This window comes from Phoca vitulina, unplaced genomic scaffold (assembly GCF_004348235.1).
Source record: "Phoca vitulina isolate PV1807 unplaced genomic scaffold, GSC_HSeal_1.0 scaffold43, whole genome shotgun sequence".
NCBI lineage: Eukaryota > Metazoa > Chordata > Mammalia > Carnivora > Phocidae > Phoca > Phoca vitulina.
Window position 1 is genome coordinate 2277975 of NW_022589746.1, and position 19556 is coordinate 2297530.

The 19556-nt window shown below is 42.6% G+C and overlaps 1 protein-coding gene across 2 annotated transcripts in view; it reads left to right on the forward strand.

The window, feature by feature from the left end:
- Window positions 1-19556, forward strand: part of GNPAT (glyceronephosphate O-acyltransferase) — a 33662-nt gene that overhangs the window by 4958 nt on the left and 9148 nt on the right. For both annotated transcript variants that reach the window (XM_032430331.1, XM_032430332.1), the window contains exons 2-9: window positions 3584-3766; window positions 10359-10535; window positions 12697-12826; window positions 15405-15532; window positions 15854-15929; window positions 16392-16543; window positions 16652-16782; window positions 18471-18694. In XM_032430331.1, the coding sequence (XP_032286222.1) occupies window positions 3584-3766; window positions 10359-10535; window positions 12697-12826; window positions 15405-15532; window positions 15854-15929; window positions 16392-16543; window positions 16652-16782; window positions 18471-18694 (1201 nt within the window). The remainder of the gene's footprint in view (window positions 1-3583; window positions 3767-10358; window positions 10536-12696; window positions 12827-15404; window positions 15533-15853; window positions 15930-16391; window positions 16544-16651; window positions 16783-18470; window positions 18695-19556) is intronic.

Below are 19556 nucleotides of genomic sequence, written 5' to 3' on the forward strand. Positions count from 1 at the left end.
TTTATCTTCCCAGCTGATTCTGATCCTTGTCTCTTTCCACCCCCAGGACCACTAAGTGGAAAGTCTCTGAGTCAACTTTTATCCCTAAAATTATATAATTTATGATAGTTTGTTGCATTGTACCAAGTCTGAGTCTATATATAAACTGTCTATTGTTTTACTAATGAGAAATGTGGAATTTGAGAAGGTTCTTGAAACTTAGAAGTAGGGGTATAGTATGTTACAAGGACTGCAGTTTTACACCAGAATTCTAGCAGTTAGATTTTTCCCACATATATTCTCTATATATGTGGGCATAAAAATGTTCATGTTTGCATACTTCACATGTTTTACATGCTGCCCTTTTTATATCGAGACTCATAAATACTCTTCTGTTTATATTCTCATTATGCCTAGTCATGTTCTCAGTTTAACATTCTGTATCTTTTTCCATTATTTCAACATTTAGTCATTCAATTATGCTATATTCCAAACGCAGCTCGATGTTGGGAAATACAAAGAGGACATGTGTTTCCCACCTTCAAGATAGTTGCATCTTAGGGAGATAGACATGCGAACGATTGCAGGGTTATGGCTACATACCCTAATAGATGTAGGTAGTAGTTAAAGACATTCTAATGAGAAAGAGTAAATCCCTGTGGGTAGCTCAAGGAGGGTTTTCACAGCAGTAATGCCTGAGCAAGAATGAGAGAGGAACAAAAAGACCTTCGGGGCCCAGAGATGAGCACGTGCTAAAGCCCAGAAGCATGTCCACAGTGAATTGTATTGGGGGAAATGCAAATCACTTGCTATTGAGTAGACCTTGAGCATGGTGGCCAGTGAGTCTGGAGAGGGAAGGACAGGCCAGGTCATAGAGTTCCTTGTATGATACCACAAGTGGCTTAGGTCTTAATTCTGAAGGAGGTGGGAATCATGGAAGTATTTTAAGCAGGGAACAATTTGGTCAGAATTGTGTTTTGAAAAGAGCACATGGCAGCATGGAGGGTTGATTCAAAGGGACAAGGAGACCAGTGAGGGGGCTATAGTGATAAAGTGCACAGGCTGGACCTGTGACTGAGGAGTAGTCCTGCTACATCCTTAAAGGCCACCTGGACAGGATTAGATGGATCGTGGGTAAGGGTGAGGGAGGAGGGGTCTAGGATAAGGCAAAGGGATGTATGTGGCATGGCAGTTGTTGAGATTTCTGGGAAATAATCAGGTTGTAGGATTGTGCAGAGGAGAAATGAGTTCAGTTTGGGAAAGGCCATAGGTGAAGTGTTTGCAAATAAATGTGTCTATCAGGAGCTCACATGGGCAAAGAGAACAGAGCAGGAGATTCAACAGCGTGTATAATTAGTATCTAAAGCCAGTTGAGTAGGTATGAGGACTCAGCACAGTGTATGAAGATAAGAGGGTTGGAGATGTTAACATTAAGGGAAGTGGGAGGAAAGAAGGCATATTTTAGTTTTGGGAGGAAGTTTTCCCCTCAGGTTGAAAATCGCGGGTTTAGAGCAATGAGATGGATCTTCTGCTGTGACAGGAGTCATGAATTAAAAACCAAAGTAGGAAAATTTCAGGATGGTTGGAGGTGGGGAAAGGAGGGAGCCCTTGAGAATGGTGTCAGGCTGGAGGGAGGTCTAGGAAGATGAAGACTAGAAAGAGACCAGGGTTTAGTGATTAAGTTCGAAAGAAATAATAATGTGTGTTGCATTTTCTTATAATAGCAGTGCATGAAAAATAATTCACATGTCCATTATTAAAAATAATACAGTGGAAGAAACTTAAATGAAAGGGAAGTGTTTATAACATGAAGTGGAAAAATCAGGTGGCAAATCAAAATGTATGTGTGTCAGGGGAGGGAATGTGTCTACCTGCCCAGAAAAAAAAGCATTCACTAAAATGGACCCCCCCCACCTCCGCCCCGGATCATTGGACAGCAGATGATTTTAATTTTCTTCTGTGTGCTTTACTGTATTTTCCAGATTTTTATAATGAACATACAGCACTTTGGTAATTAGGGAAAAAAAATTTTTTTTTGGCTTTAGAACATTTTATTAGAATCCTTTTGATAAAACCCTATACCCGTTTAAGATACAGTAAAGAAGTAAAAGTACCTAATTGCTATTTAAGTGCGCCAGACTCTCTAAGCATTTTTTCCCCAGTAAGTTGACCACTGCCCACACAGGTCTATTCGAGAAAGATGGAAGTGCCCAGGGTCTGCCAACCCCGGGTAGAAGACAGCCTTGTGTTGGCAGAACCCGTGGTAGCCAGGGAGAAGGGATGTGGCTCTTGGCTTCTCATCACAGCCCGTAGATGGAAGGGCGCCATGCATTACCAGGCGCCCCTGCCATCTCAGCAGCACTCTTCCAGGAGGGTAAAGGCCAAACCTCAGCCCTTCAGTCACCAGGGAAAAAAAGTATTTGAGGAAGTTGCCTCCACTAAAATGTTTTAAAACAATATTTTAAAACAATATTTAATACAGGAAAATGCTTGTAACATATTTGAAAAGGCAAGATAAACTATATTTGGTATGGTCCACATTTTGAATAAAAGCCATGTATTTGTGTAGCTGTGAATGAAAAAAAAAAAATAAGGAAACTAGGAAGTGGTAAAGAGTAGTTATTCCTGGGGTATAAAATTGTGGGCAATTTATGTTTACTTGTATGTTTCCATGTTTCCAAACTTTCCATAGTTAACATGGTGAGTAGTGTAGGATAGAGGTTAGGAGCAAGTTCTGTGAGGCCATAAGGCTCGCGTTTGAATCATGCCTCTGTCCCTTGCAGAGTGGAACGCTGAGTGAGTTATTTTGGTTCTCCGTGCCTTGGTTTTCCCATTGTGGAGGATCATTCCTGTATTAAGGAAGCGTGCCTTGGAATAGTGCCTGACCTTTACAAACAACTGTACATGTTAGCTGTAATTATCATTTTTACTATTATTACTTTTATAATCAGAAAAACAAAATTTTAAGAATTAACAATTCAGTAGTCATTGGTAGCCTGATAAACAGCGGTTTCAGGGACTGGTTGGATGGAAGCTAAACTGCAGGGAGTCAAAAGGGGGTAAGAAAGTAGTCAGAGCAAGACAGACTGCTCACCAATAGCTTCTATGGGAGCACTTTTTTCTTAACTGAATTTTCCTTTTATTTGCACCCATGTATTTTTATTTGATTTGACATAATTTTGAATTTCTATTGTATGCTTTAATTTTTAAAGCTACGTAGAAGAGGCAGACAAAACAAATTTATCAATGTGCTTGATAAAATTGGTCAGATAAAATTAATTGTAAAGTTGATCAGATGATTCTAGAGCTTAATGTCTCAATCTTTGCTATCTTTGTTAACTTTCCCAGAGGGGTACTGGCTTTACAAAGATAGCAAGCAGAAATAATAAAATATTATACTTCAATCTCCATTTTTTGACCCCAACTATCATTACATTTCCTTTTCTTAGTATAGGAAGACCTATTATCAGTTCACTGTGCTCTTGTTCATATGTCCTAGCATAAAAATGTTGGCAAAGATGAAACCTTACCAGTGTAGTCTCTCATCTGTCCTAATTTACTTTACGGTATGTTCATTACTTTCTTTCGTTTGCCTTACCCACAGAAGGAGCTCAAAAAATGGGATGAATTTGAAGATATTTTAGAGGAGAGGAGGCATGTCAGTGACTTGAAATTTGCAATGAAATGCTACACACCTCTTGTCTATAAGGGAATTACTCCTTGCAAGCCAAGTGATATTAAATCTAGTGTTCTCAATTCTGAAGAAGTTCATTATGTCATTAAACAGGTAAGTGATTCCCTCTTCAACCAAAACCAGATTTGTTCATTGTCAACAAGAAACAACACAGGTCCACTTATACATAGATATTTTTTCAGTAAATACAGTACAGTACTGTAAATATGTTTTCCTTATAGTTTTCTTAAAAAGGCTTTCTCTAGCTTATTTTATTGTGAGAATACAGTCTATAATGCATGTAACATCAAAAATACCTGTAAATCAACTGTTTATGTTATCCGTAAGGCTATCAGTCAGCGGTAGGCTATTAGTCAAGTTTGGGGGAGCCAAAAGTTACACGTGGATTTTTAACCACCTAGGGGGTCGGCACCCAGCCCCCACGTTGTTCAAGGGTCAACTGTAGTCTGACAGGGAACAATGACAGTTGTACAGTCAATTACAATGAAATAAGATACAAGACATGCTAGTGGGAGCCCAGTGTACAGGGGCACTAATTATAGGGCAAATAATTTTGTGTAGGGAATTAGAAAGGTGATTTTTTTTTTTTTTTAATGATGCCTAAAAGATGGTTAGGGGTTTTCCAGGTGAAGTGGGTGAAGAAGTATTCCTAGCAGAGCAAATAACTTTTTCCCCATGGTTAAATCTCACTGCACATTAAAATTGCTGGAGAAACTTTCAAGAATCCCTGTGCATAGATCTCACCCCCATATGAATTAAATCAGAATGTCAGGGAAGGAGCCAGACATCCTAGGAGTAGTTTTTAAAGAAGCCCAGACGAGGGGCGGCGCCTGGGTGGCTCATTTGGTTAAGCATCCAACTCTTGGTTTTGGGTCAGGTCAGGATCTCAGGGTCATGAGATTGAGCCCCTTGTTGGGCTCCATGCTGGGTGTGGCACCTGCTTGAGATTCTTTCTCCCTCTACCCCACCCCTGCTCACATTCTCTCTCTCAAAAAGAAAAAAAAGAAGCAGCAGCAGCCCAGTTGGTTCCAAAGTATAGCAAAGTTTGGGAACCACCAGTATATTTTAACAACTAGAGAACATGCATAGTCACAGTACTAGAAGCAGTTCGGTATGACCAGACCGAAGAGAGCAAAGAAGGGGTAAAATGGTAAGAATTTAGAGACAGGGGCCACATCACAAAGGGTGTTATAAACCATTCAGAGGGGGCACCTGGGTGGCTCAGTCAGTTAAGCATCTGACTTCAGCTTGGGTCATGATCTCAGGGTTTTGAGATCAAGCCCCAAGTTGGGCTCCCCACTCAGTGGGGAGTCTGCTGGAGATTCTCTCTTCCCCGCTGTCTCTCTCCCTCTGCCCTCCCCCTACTTGTGCTTGCTCTCTCTCTCTCTCTCTAAAAATAAATAATAAATAAATCTTATAAACCATCCAGAGGAATTAGATTTTAGCCTACATACAGTGTAAAGCCATTGAAAGGTTTTAGGTTGGAGTGTGGCCTGATCAGTTAATATTTTAGAAATACCATTCTGCCACAAATGGAGACAGGAAGTCTGGTTATGATGCTCTTCCAGTAATCCTTTTGTGGGATCACAGTTGCCTAGACTGTAGAAACAGAGATGGACAGATTTAAGAAATTTAAGAGGTAGGGGTGTCTGGGTGGCTCAGTCGGTTGTGTCCAAGTCTAGATTTCGGCTCAGGTCATGATCTCAGGATCGTGAGATTGAGCCCTGAGTCAGGCTCCGTGCTGAGCATGGAGCTCCGTGCTGAGCTTAAGATTCTCCCTCTGCCCCTCCCTCCTCCTCTCTCACTCCCTCTCAAAAAAGAAAGAAAAATTTCAGAGGTGGAGTAGACCTTATGTATGATCAGTTGGGTGAATGACAGGAAGGAAAAGAGACAGGATGACAGAAGCATTCACTGAGATGGGGAACTTAGGAGAGGGAATGGGCTTGAGAGAAAAGCTAAGGTCTGTTTTGGACATGTCATTTGAAGACATCAGGTAGAGGTATTCAGAGGGCTTCCTTATGGCCGGCCCTCCCTGTCACATTGTCCAGGTGCTCCCAGGCTTTGAGATTTATCTGTAGAGACCGTGCTCCGTTGACTTTTTTTAAAGATTTATTTATTTGAGATAGAGAGTGAGCAAGAGAGAGAGCGCACACGAGCAGGGGCAGAGGGAGAGGGAGAAGCAGGCTCCTCGCTGAGCAGGGAGCCCGGGATCATGACCTGATCCGAGGGCAGACGCTTCACCGACTGAGCCACCCGGGCGCCCCTGTCTATTTTCTTCTGATTTGAATGAACATATGACCTATGCTCATCCTTTTGGTTTAATCTGTCTGTCATGATTTGTCTTGGGGAAACTATTAGTCCTCTCTGAGTGGGCCTATTTCATAAGTGAAGTAAAGTTTCCTCATCAATTAGAAGCTAAAGACGGTGTTTCTCAATACTGGCTCTTTGTTAGAATCACCTGCAGAACTTTACAGAAAGTTAACTCTTATTTTCCGCTAGTATGTAAACTCCATGAAGGCAAAAATTTTTATCTCCCTTATGACTCTTTTTTTTTCTGTATTCTATATTTTTATCTCTTTTTTTTGCTGTATTCCTAGTGCCTAACGCATAGTACACATTCAATAAATATTTCTCGAATGAATGAATGAAAAAGAAATGCTTTTGTCCTGTCCACAGAGATTCCGATGTAATTGGTCTGGAATAGGACCCAGGCATCTCTTTCTTCTTCTTTTTCTTTTTTAAAAGCTCCCCAAGTAATTCTAATACACAGCCAGGTTAAGTATGACTGATATAAGCCAGTGTTTCTCAAACTTGGCTGTGCTGCTGAGAAAAAAAAAAATCACTTAATGTAAGTAAATTGGAATTGTTCTAAACTCAGGATTATGCAACAGAGCTGGGCCCTCTGTGTTACCCAAGAATTCCTTATTTCCCCGGGGAACTCTCTCCCGGTCTCCAAAATGGAAGTATCAGTGTCAGCCCTATTCTTTCTGAGCCTCCAACCTCCGTCCCTTACCCTCAACAGGTGACATTTCTTCCTACTTCACAAAGACAATGTAAACCATTATGTGACAACTCCCAACTTCCTATGATCCAGCTACTAATTTGCCTGCATCTGATACCCTCATTCTCTTCTTCCCTCCTGTTAAAAAGGGACAGGGAGCTCTTTCTCCTGTTGGAGTGCAATCACTCCCCTACTCCTTTGCTCTGAACTTCACCTGCTCTGTCCTCCTCAGGGACTTTGCTTTATTGTCTGTCCCCTCAAATGTCTTCAAATTCTTCCTCTTCATTAGCTCTTTACCATCATCACTGAACTCGTTCAGTCCTCTTCCAGCTGAAATCAACCTTGTTTGGGCATATTCCTTCTCTCCTTATGACTCAGCACTTCCTTTCCCAATTGTACTCTACTCCTGGAAGAAGGCAGCTGTGTTTGCCATACTTGGGGCTGTACTTTCTCACCCTCCGTGTATACACAGCTCACTGGGATCTGGTTTCTAACCTGCTGTAATTGCTCTTTCCAAGACTGTGAATGATTCCTTCCTGATGGCTAAAATCAACCTTGTTGACATCCTTCGTAGCCTTTGGCACACTCTCCCTCCTTTTTTTCTGTGATACCATATTTTCTACCCCTTACCCACCAAATGTTTTTTTTTTTTTTAAGATTTTATTTTTAAGTAATCTCTACACCCAGCGTGGGGCTCGAACCCACAGTCCCGAGATCAAGAGTCGCATGCTTCAGCTGAACCAGCCAGGTGCCCCCCTCCACCACCGCCACCAAATCTTTTTGATCATTCCTCAGTTGCCTTTATGGGCTTCTTTTCCTTTGCCTGTCTCTTTAAATGCTGCTATTCCTCAGGATTTTGTTCGAATCCCTTCTTATTCTACCTACTCACTGGGCAGTTTTATTTATCACCAGATTCCTTATGCTGATGTCTCCCTATTATATTATATTATATTATTAAATAATATGTTATAAATAACAATATGTAGTAAATAATTGGTATCTATTGCTTCAGCCCAGATCTCTTTTGAGTTTCATACATATATTTTTGTCTACTGGAATACCTACTTGGAAAACCCAAAAGCATCTTACATTCAGGATGTCTGAATCAAGCTCTTTGGCCCCCCCACCCCCAGCACTGTACCGTGCACACCCCCCCACACCCAGTTCTGCATATCTCCAAGAACGGCCCCTCCATATGCCCGCTGCTCAGACCAGAAATCCGGATGCCGTCTTGGGCTTCTCGCTTGCCCTTCCTACGCTGCCCTCCTCGGTAGCTCCTGTCTCTTCTAGCTCTGCTGTCACCTCAGGCTGCCTTTGTCCCACCGAACATGCAGAGCAGCCAGTGAAAGGCTTCGGCCCAGGAAGGATGAGATTAGTTCTGCGTTTAAGATACCGCTCAGGGGCACCTGGGGGGCGCCATCAGTGAAGCATCTGCTCGGGTCAGGATCCCGGGGTCCTGGGATCGAGCCCCACATCCAGGCTTCTCCCTCTCTCTCTGCCCCTCCCCCTGCTCATGCTCTCTCTCTCTCAGATAAATAAATAAATAAAACCTTAAAAAAAAAAAAAGAAACCACTCAGGTTTGTGATGTGGAGAACAGACTGAAAAGGGACAACACTGGAACAGGAGTTATAAAGCTGTTGTTCATTTTCTGATCTTATCTTAGGTTTCCAGGAAGAAGGATCTGGAAGGACAGACATATCTGTTGGGCAAACAAGCCCGATTGCACAAACTAAGAGATCAGGTCATTCTCTGCTTCTGTGCTTTCCTCCAGTCCTGGAGAAGGTCGTTCCTTCTGAACAGACCAGCCTGCTCACCTGTGTTCTTCATCTGCCCAATTCCTTCAGATCCCCAGGGGGCTTGTCTGTCCTCTTCAGCCTTCTGCACGGGCCCAGCTGGGCATCAGCACTTCCTGGCGGGGGCCCTCTCAGTCATGGATTCGTTCTTTTTAATGCTGCATTTCTCTTTCCCTTCTCATCCCAGCTCCTCAAAGGTGTAGTGGGTCCTTCCCCGTGCACCTCCTACTTTCAGCAGGTGGCTGCACTTGATCCAGTAAAGGTTACTGTGGATCTCCAAGTGACCCAATCCAAGGGGTCCTTTTAGTCTTCACTGTATCTTGACTGTGTCAGTTTTTGTTGGACACTCTCTCCTGCAGGACCTCTCTTACCTTGACATTTATGGCATCACACAGTAGGGTTCTCTTATCATCTTCCATGTTAATCTCTTTACGAGTTCTTCCATCCGCCGCCGGTGTTTCTTAAGGTTGAACCCTCAGCCTTCTTATCTTCATCCCTGCAGTCTCCCTGGCCCGTTTTATCCACTCCTGTCATTTCCATTTTCATCTGTAGTCTGGTGATGCCCAAACAGGACCTCTCGCCTTGGCTAGGTTATCGGGGTTCAGACTCTTATCTCCAGCTGTCCTACTCCCTGCAGGTCCTCTACTTTATGTGTCTCCAAACACCTCAAAATCAGTATACCTGCCTTCTCAACCCCTGCACCACACTGCCTTCTACCCCTGTTCTCTATCCCTAATTCCAGGATGGCCCCACCATCCATTCTGTTGCCCGAAACAACTGAGCACTCACTCCCCGTCCCCTTCCCTTCAGCACCTGTTATTGCCTTTCTGGGGGCCTTTTCTGTTCCGGCCTGAACTATTTTGATGGTTTTCCAAGTGTACTCCCTTTTCCTAGGCTTGTGTCCTGAAACCCATCCTTACCACCAATCCATTGATTCCTCTATTTCCCTGCAAAAGATAAAATATGGAGCTAGGGAGAGGAGAATTATCCATTTGTGAAGGTACCAAGTGCTACTGAATTGTTTAGTTTGAAATGGCTAATTTTATGCTATGTTAATTTCACCTCAATTATTTTAAAAAAAGAGAAGCTATTTCTCTGCTGCATGTAATTTAGGAAGTTGGGACTCCAGCATCCTACGCTCTCATCTTCTGGGCCTCATCCTAAAGCAAAACATTCTCCTCTGTGAAGGATAAATATTATTTATCACATAGACGCCATTCTTTTTCAACGTGCTTGCTTAAGGGGTCAAATTAGAATTCCCTGAGGACAGACACTGACTTATTCATCCCCATCCCCAGGCCTAGCACACAGCCGACATTTTGTTCTCTTTACAAAGAGATGTGGTACGCCTTCAGAATAAAGAGAGTTCCGGTGTGAGGTCATTGACTGCACTAGTTAAACTTTGATACTTTGGAGAGTTTTGTCCCAGTAACCTGTATCTCTGATATAGTCTGAATGGTTACTTCAACATAATCTTGTATTTTTACTTTGTATATTACCTTGTAGTAGCATGGAGGAAGCAGATGAAGTGCTGCAGCAATCTGCTGAAAGAAACTGCCAAATATCTATGCTAGCACACTAGTTCCTGGGCAACAACTTATTTTAGAGAATTTGGCTGTAAGCTTATTAACAAATCAAATGGAAAGGTGAGATGCTATCCTAGAGAGCCTATTCTCTTTCTCTTTGAATTTCCAGTCATTGAAGTTGTCTAAATAGGATCATTTATCTATTTATGTTGGAAAATAAATTATGTCAATTTAAATGAGAAAGAAAATGTAGCATTTTTGAGCTATATAATATTGGTCCATTTGGAACTAGTCATAGCAGTTTGAGTGAATAGAGTTCTGGCTTTTCTTCAGAGTCGGACCCCTGTTTCCCCTTTCTTTCTAGCTTTCCAAGGAATCCCTTCAATCTGTCGATGTCCTCCAAGAGGAAGTTTGTGAGATTTTGGATGAAATGAGCCACAAACTGCGTCTGGGAGCCATCCGGTTTTTTGCCTTTGCCCTGAGCAAAATATTTAAACAAATTTTCTCCAAAGTGTGTGTAAATGAAGAAGGTATTCAGAAAGTGAGTATTGCTTGTTTAAAAACCTCTTCTACCCCTCACAATTTAATCAACTCCAAGACCTCTCACTCTGCACTAAATGAGCAGGCCCTCGTCAGCAGGCGTCCAGGCTGCTTTGCCTCTCTGGAGGGTGATGTTTTTTACTTTCAGACCTACAGACTTCAGACTAATTCACTTAGTCAGGTAAGACTTACAGACAAACCTCATGCCAGATGTCCGCAAAGCTACAGAAGTAATACCAAGAATTTCTGTATATGATCCACCTGGGTCCCCTTACAACATTTCCTTTATCCTCTCCTCAATACTCTGCTGTGTTTTTCCCATAAACAAGGACATTCCCTTATGGTGCAATTATCAAAATAAGCAAATTGACGTTGATACAACACTAATACACAGTAATACCTCATTCGTATCTCATCGATCACCCCAGTTGTATCTTGTGTAGCAAAAGAAATCCTACATCATGTGTTACATTCAGCTTCCATATCTCTTTAGACTCTTTTAATTTGGAACAATTCCTTAGTCTTTGTGTTTCATACTAGTTTTGAAAAAAAAAAAAAAACAGACCAGTCATTTTATAGCATGTCTTGATTTGGATTTGAGTGATGTTTTCTTAGGATTAGACTCACAGTTGTAGGGCTTGGGCAGGAGGCAACGTTGTATTCTTCTCAGTGCAACAGAGCAAGGAGCTCATGGTGGCTGTCTGTCCCCTTACTGGTGGTGTTCACTTTCATCATCTGGTATCAGCCGGCTTTCTCCCCTGTAAAGTCACCCTGTTTCCCTTGGTAAAGAATAAGTATCATGTGGAGAGATACTCTAAGGATGTTTCAGGGTCCTGGTTTCCAGCATAGTCTCCTCCACAAGTTTTCACATTGACTGATGATTTTTGCCTGAACCAGTTATTACTCAAATGATTGTCAAATGGTGATTTTTCTAATTCCATCACTCAGGAGTGATTTAACAGGCGTGTTATAGTCTGCTTTCTTCTGGAAGGAAGAGCTTTTCCTATTTTTATTCATTTTGGATTTTTAATATTGTTTTTCCTCTTACTAAGAAGCTCTTACCTCCATTGGCCTTCTACATGTTTTTTAATGTTTTATTTAGTCATTTACTTTACTTTCATGTATTTCTTCTGTTTTCCTCCAATGACAATTCTCTAGTTTGCTGAGTTACTCTCTGGCTCTCTCTCAAAGAATGTTTGGGGGGCGCCTGGGTGGCTCAGTCAGTTGAGCATCCGACTCTTGGTTTCGACTGGGGTCATGAACTCATGGGTCATGAGATTAAGCCCTGCGTCAGGCTCCGCACTCATTAGGGAGTCTGCTTGAGATTCTCTCCCTCTGCCCGCGCCCCCATGCGTGCTCGTGTGCTCTCTCACTCTCTCAAAGAAATAAATCTTAAAAAAAAAAAATATTTGATACAGCCATCCAGAGAATGTTGACTGGCCATGTCTTCTTAACTGATCACACATTACCTTGCCTTGGTCAATTATATTTAGATTTTTAAAAAACAGACAACACATTGATCAGGGTGAGTGTTTTTGAGGCTGATAGCCTACGGAATATATCTGGAAGCTCAAATTCCTTCTAACTAAGGGCACCCATTCTTCCTGGTGGCAAGTCCAGTGTATAAATAGAGAAATACCATACCTCTCATTTGTCCAATTTGTTTTTATTAATCTACCTGAGAGACACTTTGTTCTCTCTTACTGCACACAGCCAGTCTAGCACATTGGATAACAGCTGACTTTTTAATTCAGACTCACTTCAGTTCCATCTGCAGCTTGGCCGTTGATCAGATGCATGACCCATGTCGCAAATGAGGAACGTAATGCTTAGGCCTTATTTACAAATATGTCGTATTAAACAATGCATGTAAAATGCTTAGTATGTAAAATGCTTAATATGGTGCCCAACTAATATGTTGGTGATCATCCCTATTATTATTATGATCTATAAAATTTACATTTTTAATGTTCTTGCATTATGTGAGGTTATTTAACTAAAACTCTGAGATAAGTTTTCTGTGTGTAGTAGGGGAGGCAGGAAGACATTATTATCCTTAGTATTCCCTCTGTACATATACCATTCTTCCATTTTCTGATGTGACATGTGATTTTAATAATAGGAAAACAGAAAGTATTCAAACTGTAACATTTCTTTTAAAGCTACAACGAGCCATCCAGGAGCACCCAGTTGTCCTGCTGCCCAGTCATCGAAGTTACATTGACTTTCTGATGTTGTCTTTTCTTTTATACAACTATGATTTACCGGTACCAGTCATAGCTGCAGGAATGGGTACGTATTTTTCTTTTGTTTTAATTATAAAAATGAAAATAGTCACTGAAATGATTTTAACAGTGACTGAGGTACTTGAAGATGAGGATGCAGACTCCCTCTCCCTTGTGCCATCCGACCCCGGTGTTCGGTAGTCGGGATTAAGTCTCTCTGTGCTTTGCCTCACTACAGATGGAAACAAGGATGCGTGCACATAGGGGTTTTGGTTTAGGTTTGAAAAATGAGATACCACCATATGTGTGACCGGCCTTTGCTTTTTTTATCTGATAATTTATCAGTGGTTATCTCTAAGGTCAGTAAATTTTTTTTTTACATATTTTTTAATTATGGTAAAAGACACAAAACATAAAATTTACCACCGTAACCATCTTTAAGTCCATAGTTCAGTGGTATTAAGTACATTCACATTGTTGTGCATCCCTCACCACCTTCCACCCACAGAACTCCACCCACTTTTCATCTCGGCAGACCTGAAATTCTGTCCCCATTCAACACTAACTCCTCATTCTGGTCTCCCGCCGGCTGCTGGCCACCACCATTCTACTTTCTGTCTCTAGGAATTTGGCTCCTCTAGATACCTCATATGCGTGGAATCCTACAGGATTTGTCCTTTCATGACTGGTTTCTTTGACTCAGCGTCATGTCCTCAGGGTCCATTCATGTTGCACCATGTTTCAGAATTTTCTTCCTAAAGCCCGAATCCTATTTGATTAGACGTATAGAGCACATGTTGTTTATCCATTGTTCTGTCCATGGACGCTTGGGTTGCTTCCACCTTTTGGCTATTATGAATAATGCTGCTATGAACATAGGTGTACAAACATCTGCTTGAGTCTCTGCAGATATTTGAGTCTTCCGGGTATATATCCAGAAGTAGAATTGCTGGATTATGTGCTAATTTTTAAAAAAATTTTGAAGACCATATTGTCTTCCATAGTGGCCGCACCATTTTACATCCCATCAGCACAGTACACAAGGGTCCAGTTTCTCTGCATCCAACATTTATTTTCTTGTAGTTTTTGTTTTTTTTAAGATTTTATTTATTTGTCAGAGAGGGAGAGAGAGAGCACAAGCAGGGGGAGTGGCAGGCAGAGGGAGAAGCAGGCTCCCCACTGAGCAAGGAGCCCAACACAGGATTGGATCCCAGGACTCTGGGATCATGACCTGAGCCGAAGGCAGACACCTAACCAACTGAGTCACCCAGGCATCCTGGGGTTTTCTTGTTTTACCTTTTTTGTTTTTTAATAATAGCCATTCTAATGGGTAGGACGTGGTATCTCAGTATGATTTTGATTTGCATTTCCCTGGTGACTAACATTGTTGATCATCTTTTCATGGACTTGTTGGCCATTTCTGTATCTTTTTTGGAAGAGTATCTGTTCCAGTCTTTTGCCTATTTTTGAATTGGGTTGTTTTTTTTTGCTGTTCTTGAGTTGTAGGAGTTATTTATATATTCTGGATAATAACCCCTTATCAGATACATGATCTGCAAATATTTTTTCCCTTCTCCCATCAAATTTCTCCCAAAGTTGAGTTTGCACTCTATCAATGGATCCTTTGATGCACAGAAGCTTGTCATTGTGATGTAGCCCAATTTCTTTGTCAGTTTCTTTTGTTCTCTCTGCTTTCGGTGTCCTATCCAAGAAATCATTGCCACATTTAATATCATGAAGTTTTACCTCTATGTTTTCTTCTAAGAATTTTATAGTTTTAGGTCTTACATTTAGGCCTTTGATCCATTTCAAGTTAATTTGGATACAGTGTAAGATGAAGGCCCAACTTCATGTCTGACATTATAATATTCAGCAGGGTAGGTCCACCGTAATTTGGTAGTTTTGTGGTTGCAGTTTTACAATATATTCTCTTATTGGTGCTTTTATTTCTGGAGGACTGATTCCTAGAAGCAGGATCGCTAACACAAATCATTGTTCATCTTCTCCCTTTGGAGGGAGCCAGGAAAGTTGGGATTCAGGCATACACCTTGGTTAATAAATGCAGTAAAGAGTGAGGTAAAAATTGCCAGGGACTTAAGTACTTTAAAAGCATTTTCGTCTGTCCAGACATGTGAGCGTTGAAAATTAAGGAAAATGGAAAAAAGGAGGGTTTTAAAACCGATGGCAGACTAAAGCATCCCAGACTTGCTTTATTTCATCTGTGCTAGTAAAAGAAGGCTGATATTTTTACCTCATGGGTCAAAAAGAAAGGTGAGAGCTGGTCTGGCCAGGTGGCCAGCATGGAGGCCACGTGCCGGTCTGTCGTCAAGCGGCAGTGCTAGCTAAAGAACTCGGCATGATCACGTTACTGAGCTCGTCACCTTGCCGGCCGTGGTTATAAACGCGGGGGTGTGGGGGACACACGTGGTAGCCCCCCGGTGGGCCTGCCCACACTGTCCCTTCTCTCCCATAATTCTGTCTGATGTCTCTTCTTACGGATTTTCAGCTCGGAAAGTACGATTAGTGATATCATAGCGGCGGCTTCCATACGTGAACTCTTTTGTCACAGAATGTGAATTTAGGTATTTATAGAAAGTTTCAAGATCTGCAAATAAAGATGAACCCCTTCTCTGTTTATTGTTTAGACTTCCTGGGAATGAAGATGGTCGGGGAGCTGCTGCGGATGTCGGGTGCCTTCTTCATGCGGCGTACCTTCGGTGGCAACAAACTCTACTGGGCGGTGTTCTCTGAATACGTGAAAACCATGTTGCGGGTAAAGGCAGAGAATTTCCAAGTACTTTAAGGCTGCATTCCTTTTTGCTTGGGCTTGAGCTCGCCCTAGGATCGGACTTAAATTCTTCACTCCCGAATGGCCCGCTCAGCTTCTTGTCCCCGAGAAGGAATGCGCATGAACTCCTCGGTCTGTTGGCCCCATGCGGCCCTCTCGCCTGGGTGCGCTGTGCGTGGCGTTTGCTCAGGAGGCCGGGGCGGGGTGCGGGGGCAGCTTGGGGAAAGGAATCAAAAGAAGCATTTCTCACTTTGAGAGTAGGCAATGGGTTTTGTGTTTTGTTTTGTTTGTGTTTTCTCTTTAAAGAATGGTTATGCTCCTGTTGAATTTTTCCTCGAAGGGACAAGAAGTCGCTCTGCCAAGACATTGACTCCGAAATTTGGTAGGTCCTTTAGAGATTGAAAGAAGAATACAAACCCAGAAGGTGTGGTGTCATCGTAGCTGCTAAATACAGCTTGACACTTTTTTTTTTTTGCAAGATATTTTTTCTTTATAAGGGTAACTGTTTCTTTAAGTTGTAACTGTTTATATTTACGGGCTTAGGATATAATGTACACTTCAGTATCTTCCTGTTTATGTATCCTTGTTAGCTCCACATTTTGTTTTTTTTTTTAAAGATTTTATTTTATTTATTTGACAGAGAGACAGCTAGAGAGGGAACACAAGCAGGGGGAGTGGGAGAGGGAGAAGCAGGCTCCTGGCCGAGCAGAGAGCCCGATGCGGGGCTCGATCCCAGGACCCCGGGATCATGACCCGAGCCGAAGGCAGATGCCCAACGACTGAGCCACCCAGGCGCCCCTCCACGTTTCACTTCATACAGAAAACCATTTCTCTCTGTTGACAGGTCTTCTGAATATTGTGATGGAACCATTTTTTAAAAGAGAAGTTTTTGATACCTACCTTGTTCCAATTAGCATCAGTTACGATAAGATATTGGAAGAAACACTTTACGTGTATGAGCTTCTAGGGGTTCCTAAGCCGAAAGAGTCTACAACTGTACGTAAAGGATAACCAACTTGATTTTACTTGAATTTAGAGAAAATGCTGGTTTATACACCAACTCCTTTCTGAACTTACTCTTCGTTTCATTTCCTCTGTTATTAGGGATTGTTGAAAGCCAGGAAGGTTCTCTCTGAAAATTTTGGAACTATCCATGTATACTTTGGAGACCCTGTGTCACTTCGATCTCTGGCGGCTGGGAGGATGAGTCGGAGCCCATATAACTTGGTTCCAAGGTGCAAGGCCTGTGTTTTCATAACTGACATAGAAATAAGGATGAAAATCTGGAGGTGTGGTTGTGATTCTTGAGTTGACCCCTTCTAGGACTGAAATTTGGTTATCTGAGACCACGTATCAGGGGAAGCAGAAAGCTTCAGTTAAGGAATTAACGTTTGTAGGGCACCTGGCTGGCTCAGTCGATGTAGCGTTCGACTCTTGATCTCAGGATTATGAGTTTGAGCCCCACGCTGGGTGTGGAGATTACTTAAAAGTTAAAAAAAAAAAAAAACTTTAAGAGAAGAATTATGTTTGCCAAAGAAAACGGTTAGCTGCAGGGTATATATGTCAAATACACAAAATCAGACAGTGCTGCTCATTCTTCTCAGGGGAACCAGTACTCTACTACCTGTACTATACTCCACCGCCTAGTACCCTACCCACTCTGTGTGGGGGAGAGTTGCTGAGCACTATTGGTAGGGCAGCCAAAGTCTGTGGTAAGTATTATTTTTGATCCTAGAAGAGATTATATGATAACAATGAATGGGAGTGAGTCCCTATCCTCAGGGTTACAGTTTTGTTTTGTTTTGTTTTTTAAGATTTTATTTATTTATTTATTTATTTGAGAAAGAGAGAAAGTGGGAGGGTGGGGGAGGGAAGGAAAGGAAGAGGGACAAGCAGACTCTGTGCTGAGCACAGAGCCCGACTCGGGGCTCCATCCCACGACCCTGAGATCATGACCTGAGCCAAAACCAAGAGTCAGATGCTTAACCCACTGGGCCACCCAGGCGCCCCCAGAAGGTTGTAGTTTTATGGGCACAGAAATGTATTAGGTTCTTTCAGGATGCAGGTACAGATACACACTTGGGTTTTCTTAATTTGGAGAAATACACCTGGGGAAGTAAGGGAGACAAACCATCTGCTCAGCCAGGCTTCCCATGATTACAACATCATTCATAATTTATTGCGCCAGTGGGCCCACGGCTGCCTGTGTGCGTCACTAGCAGCTTCATTAGCTCTCAAGCAGACGTTAGCTTTTTGCTGCCACAGGCTTTCCCTCTCTAGATCTCAGATCGGGTTGGCCAGTTGTTCTCTCATCGGCCCTAGCTTTCACGTGAAGCCACCTTACCTTGTGGCTGCTTTGGGTCCTGTGCATGTCCCTGCGTCATCCTGCTCTGTGCAGCCTCCTGACACCATCTGACTCCCAGTCTGCTGATCCATGCCTGAAGAGTCTGTCAGGTGAGGATCGTGGCAGTACTTGGCAGGTGACCTTGAGCTTCTCAGAAGGGCAGTGTAGCCGCCAGGCAGACTGGATAGCCTGTCCAGCGCAGACATGAGCGGTTACCGTGTGACCTGGTACGCATGTTCTGGGAGACAGGTGTTCAAAGCACAGTGGATTCTGAGAGGACCGAGTAGTTCCGTCTACTGGGGGAGGCCTCTGTTTTCACAGAGGAAGTGATAGATCTATTTATAAAGCAGCAGAAGTTTTTTTTGCCTGGAACCAGGAAGAATAGGACTCTGTCCCCTTGGACAGGCTACGCTATAGTAAAGTAAAGGTATATTCTTGCACTGTGACCTGAGAGAATTCGGTTGGCAGAAAGTACGAGAAGCCTTCTCAAGGGTCTGTCTTCTCCCACCCCCCACCCCTCCATTCACATTAGTGTAGGTAGCAGAGCTGTAATTTGTTCTTCTCTGTTCTTCCTTGTAGGTATATTCCTCAGAAACAGTCAGAGGACATGCATGCCTTTGTCACTGAAGTTGCCTATAAAATGCAGCTTCTGCAGATTCAAAACCTGGTTCTGAGCCCCTGGGCCCTAACAGTTGCTGTTCTGCTTCAGAACCGGCCATCCATGGACTTCGATGCTCTGGTGGAGAAGACTTTATGGCTCAAAGGCTTAACCCAGGCCTTCGGGGGCTTTCTCACTTGGCCCGGTACGTATGTGGGACGTACATGATGAGAGTGCTTGCTTTTTATTTCTTACTCTGGAAGAATTCTAGCCTAAGCATGAAAAACCCTATGCAGGACACGGAGCAAAGCTTTGCTCAGAGAGAAAGAAAACTTTGTTTCTGTCACTCTGGGACATTGTACAGCATGGTGATTACTCGAGAATAGTTGTTTACGTGTCACTTCTTCTTGTGAGACTCTGAGTATCTGGAGAATGAGAACACGGTCTCCTTGGCATCCAGCAGAGTGGAGAGTAAATGAATATTCTTGTCCTCCACGTATTCCTTCCTCCATACCACCTCTTTATTTTCATTTTTTCAAAATTTTTTTTATCGAAATACAGTTGGCATAGCATGTTCTATTTGTTTCTGGTGTGCAGCGTTAATTCGACAGTTCTGTACACGCCTCAGTGCTCACCATGATCAGGGTAGTACACCCACCTCCTTTTATAGGGGTGTACTTTTATAAGTACACCTTATAGGGGCGCCTGGGTGGCTCAGTCGTTAAGCGTCTGCCTTCGGCTCAGGTCATGATCTCAGGGTCCTGGGATCAAGCCCCACATCGGGCTCCCTGCTCAGTGGGGAATCTCCTCCCTCTCCCACTCCCCCTGCTTGTGTTCCCTCTCGCTGTGTCTCTCTCTCTCTCTCAAATAAATAAATAAAATCTTCAAAAAAAATAAATAAACGACCTTATATTCGCAATCCATTTGCCTCACTGCATCGTAAGGACTAAAGGGCTGGTCTTGTAGAATTTTATACGATTCTCTAAAAATAACAACTTTGTAAAAACCTCATTAGAGTTGTAAATACTATGCTGGGAGTTTGGGATGTTATATGACAAGTGTTAGCT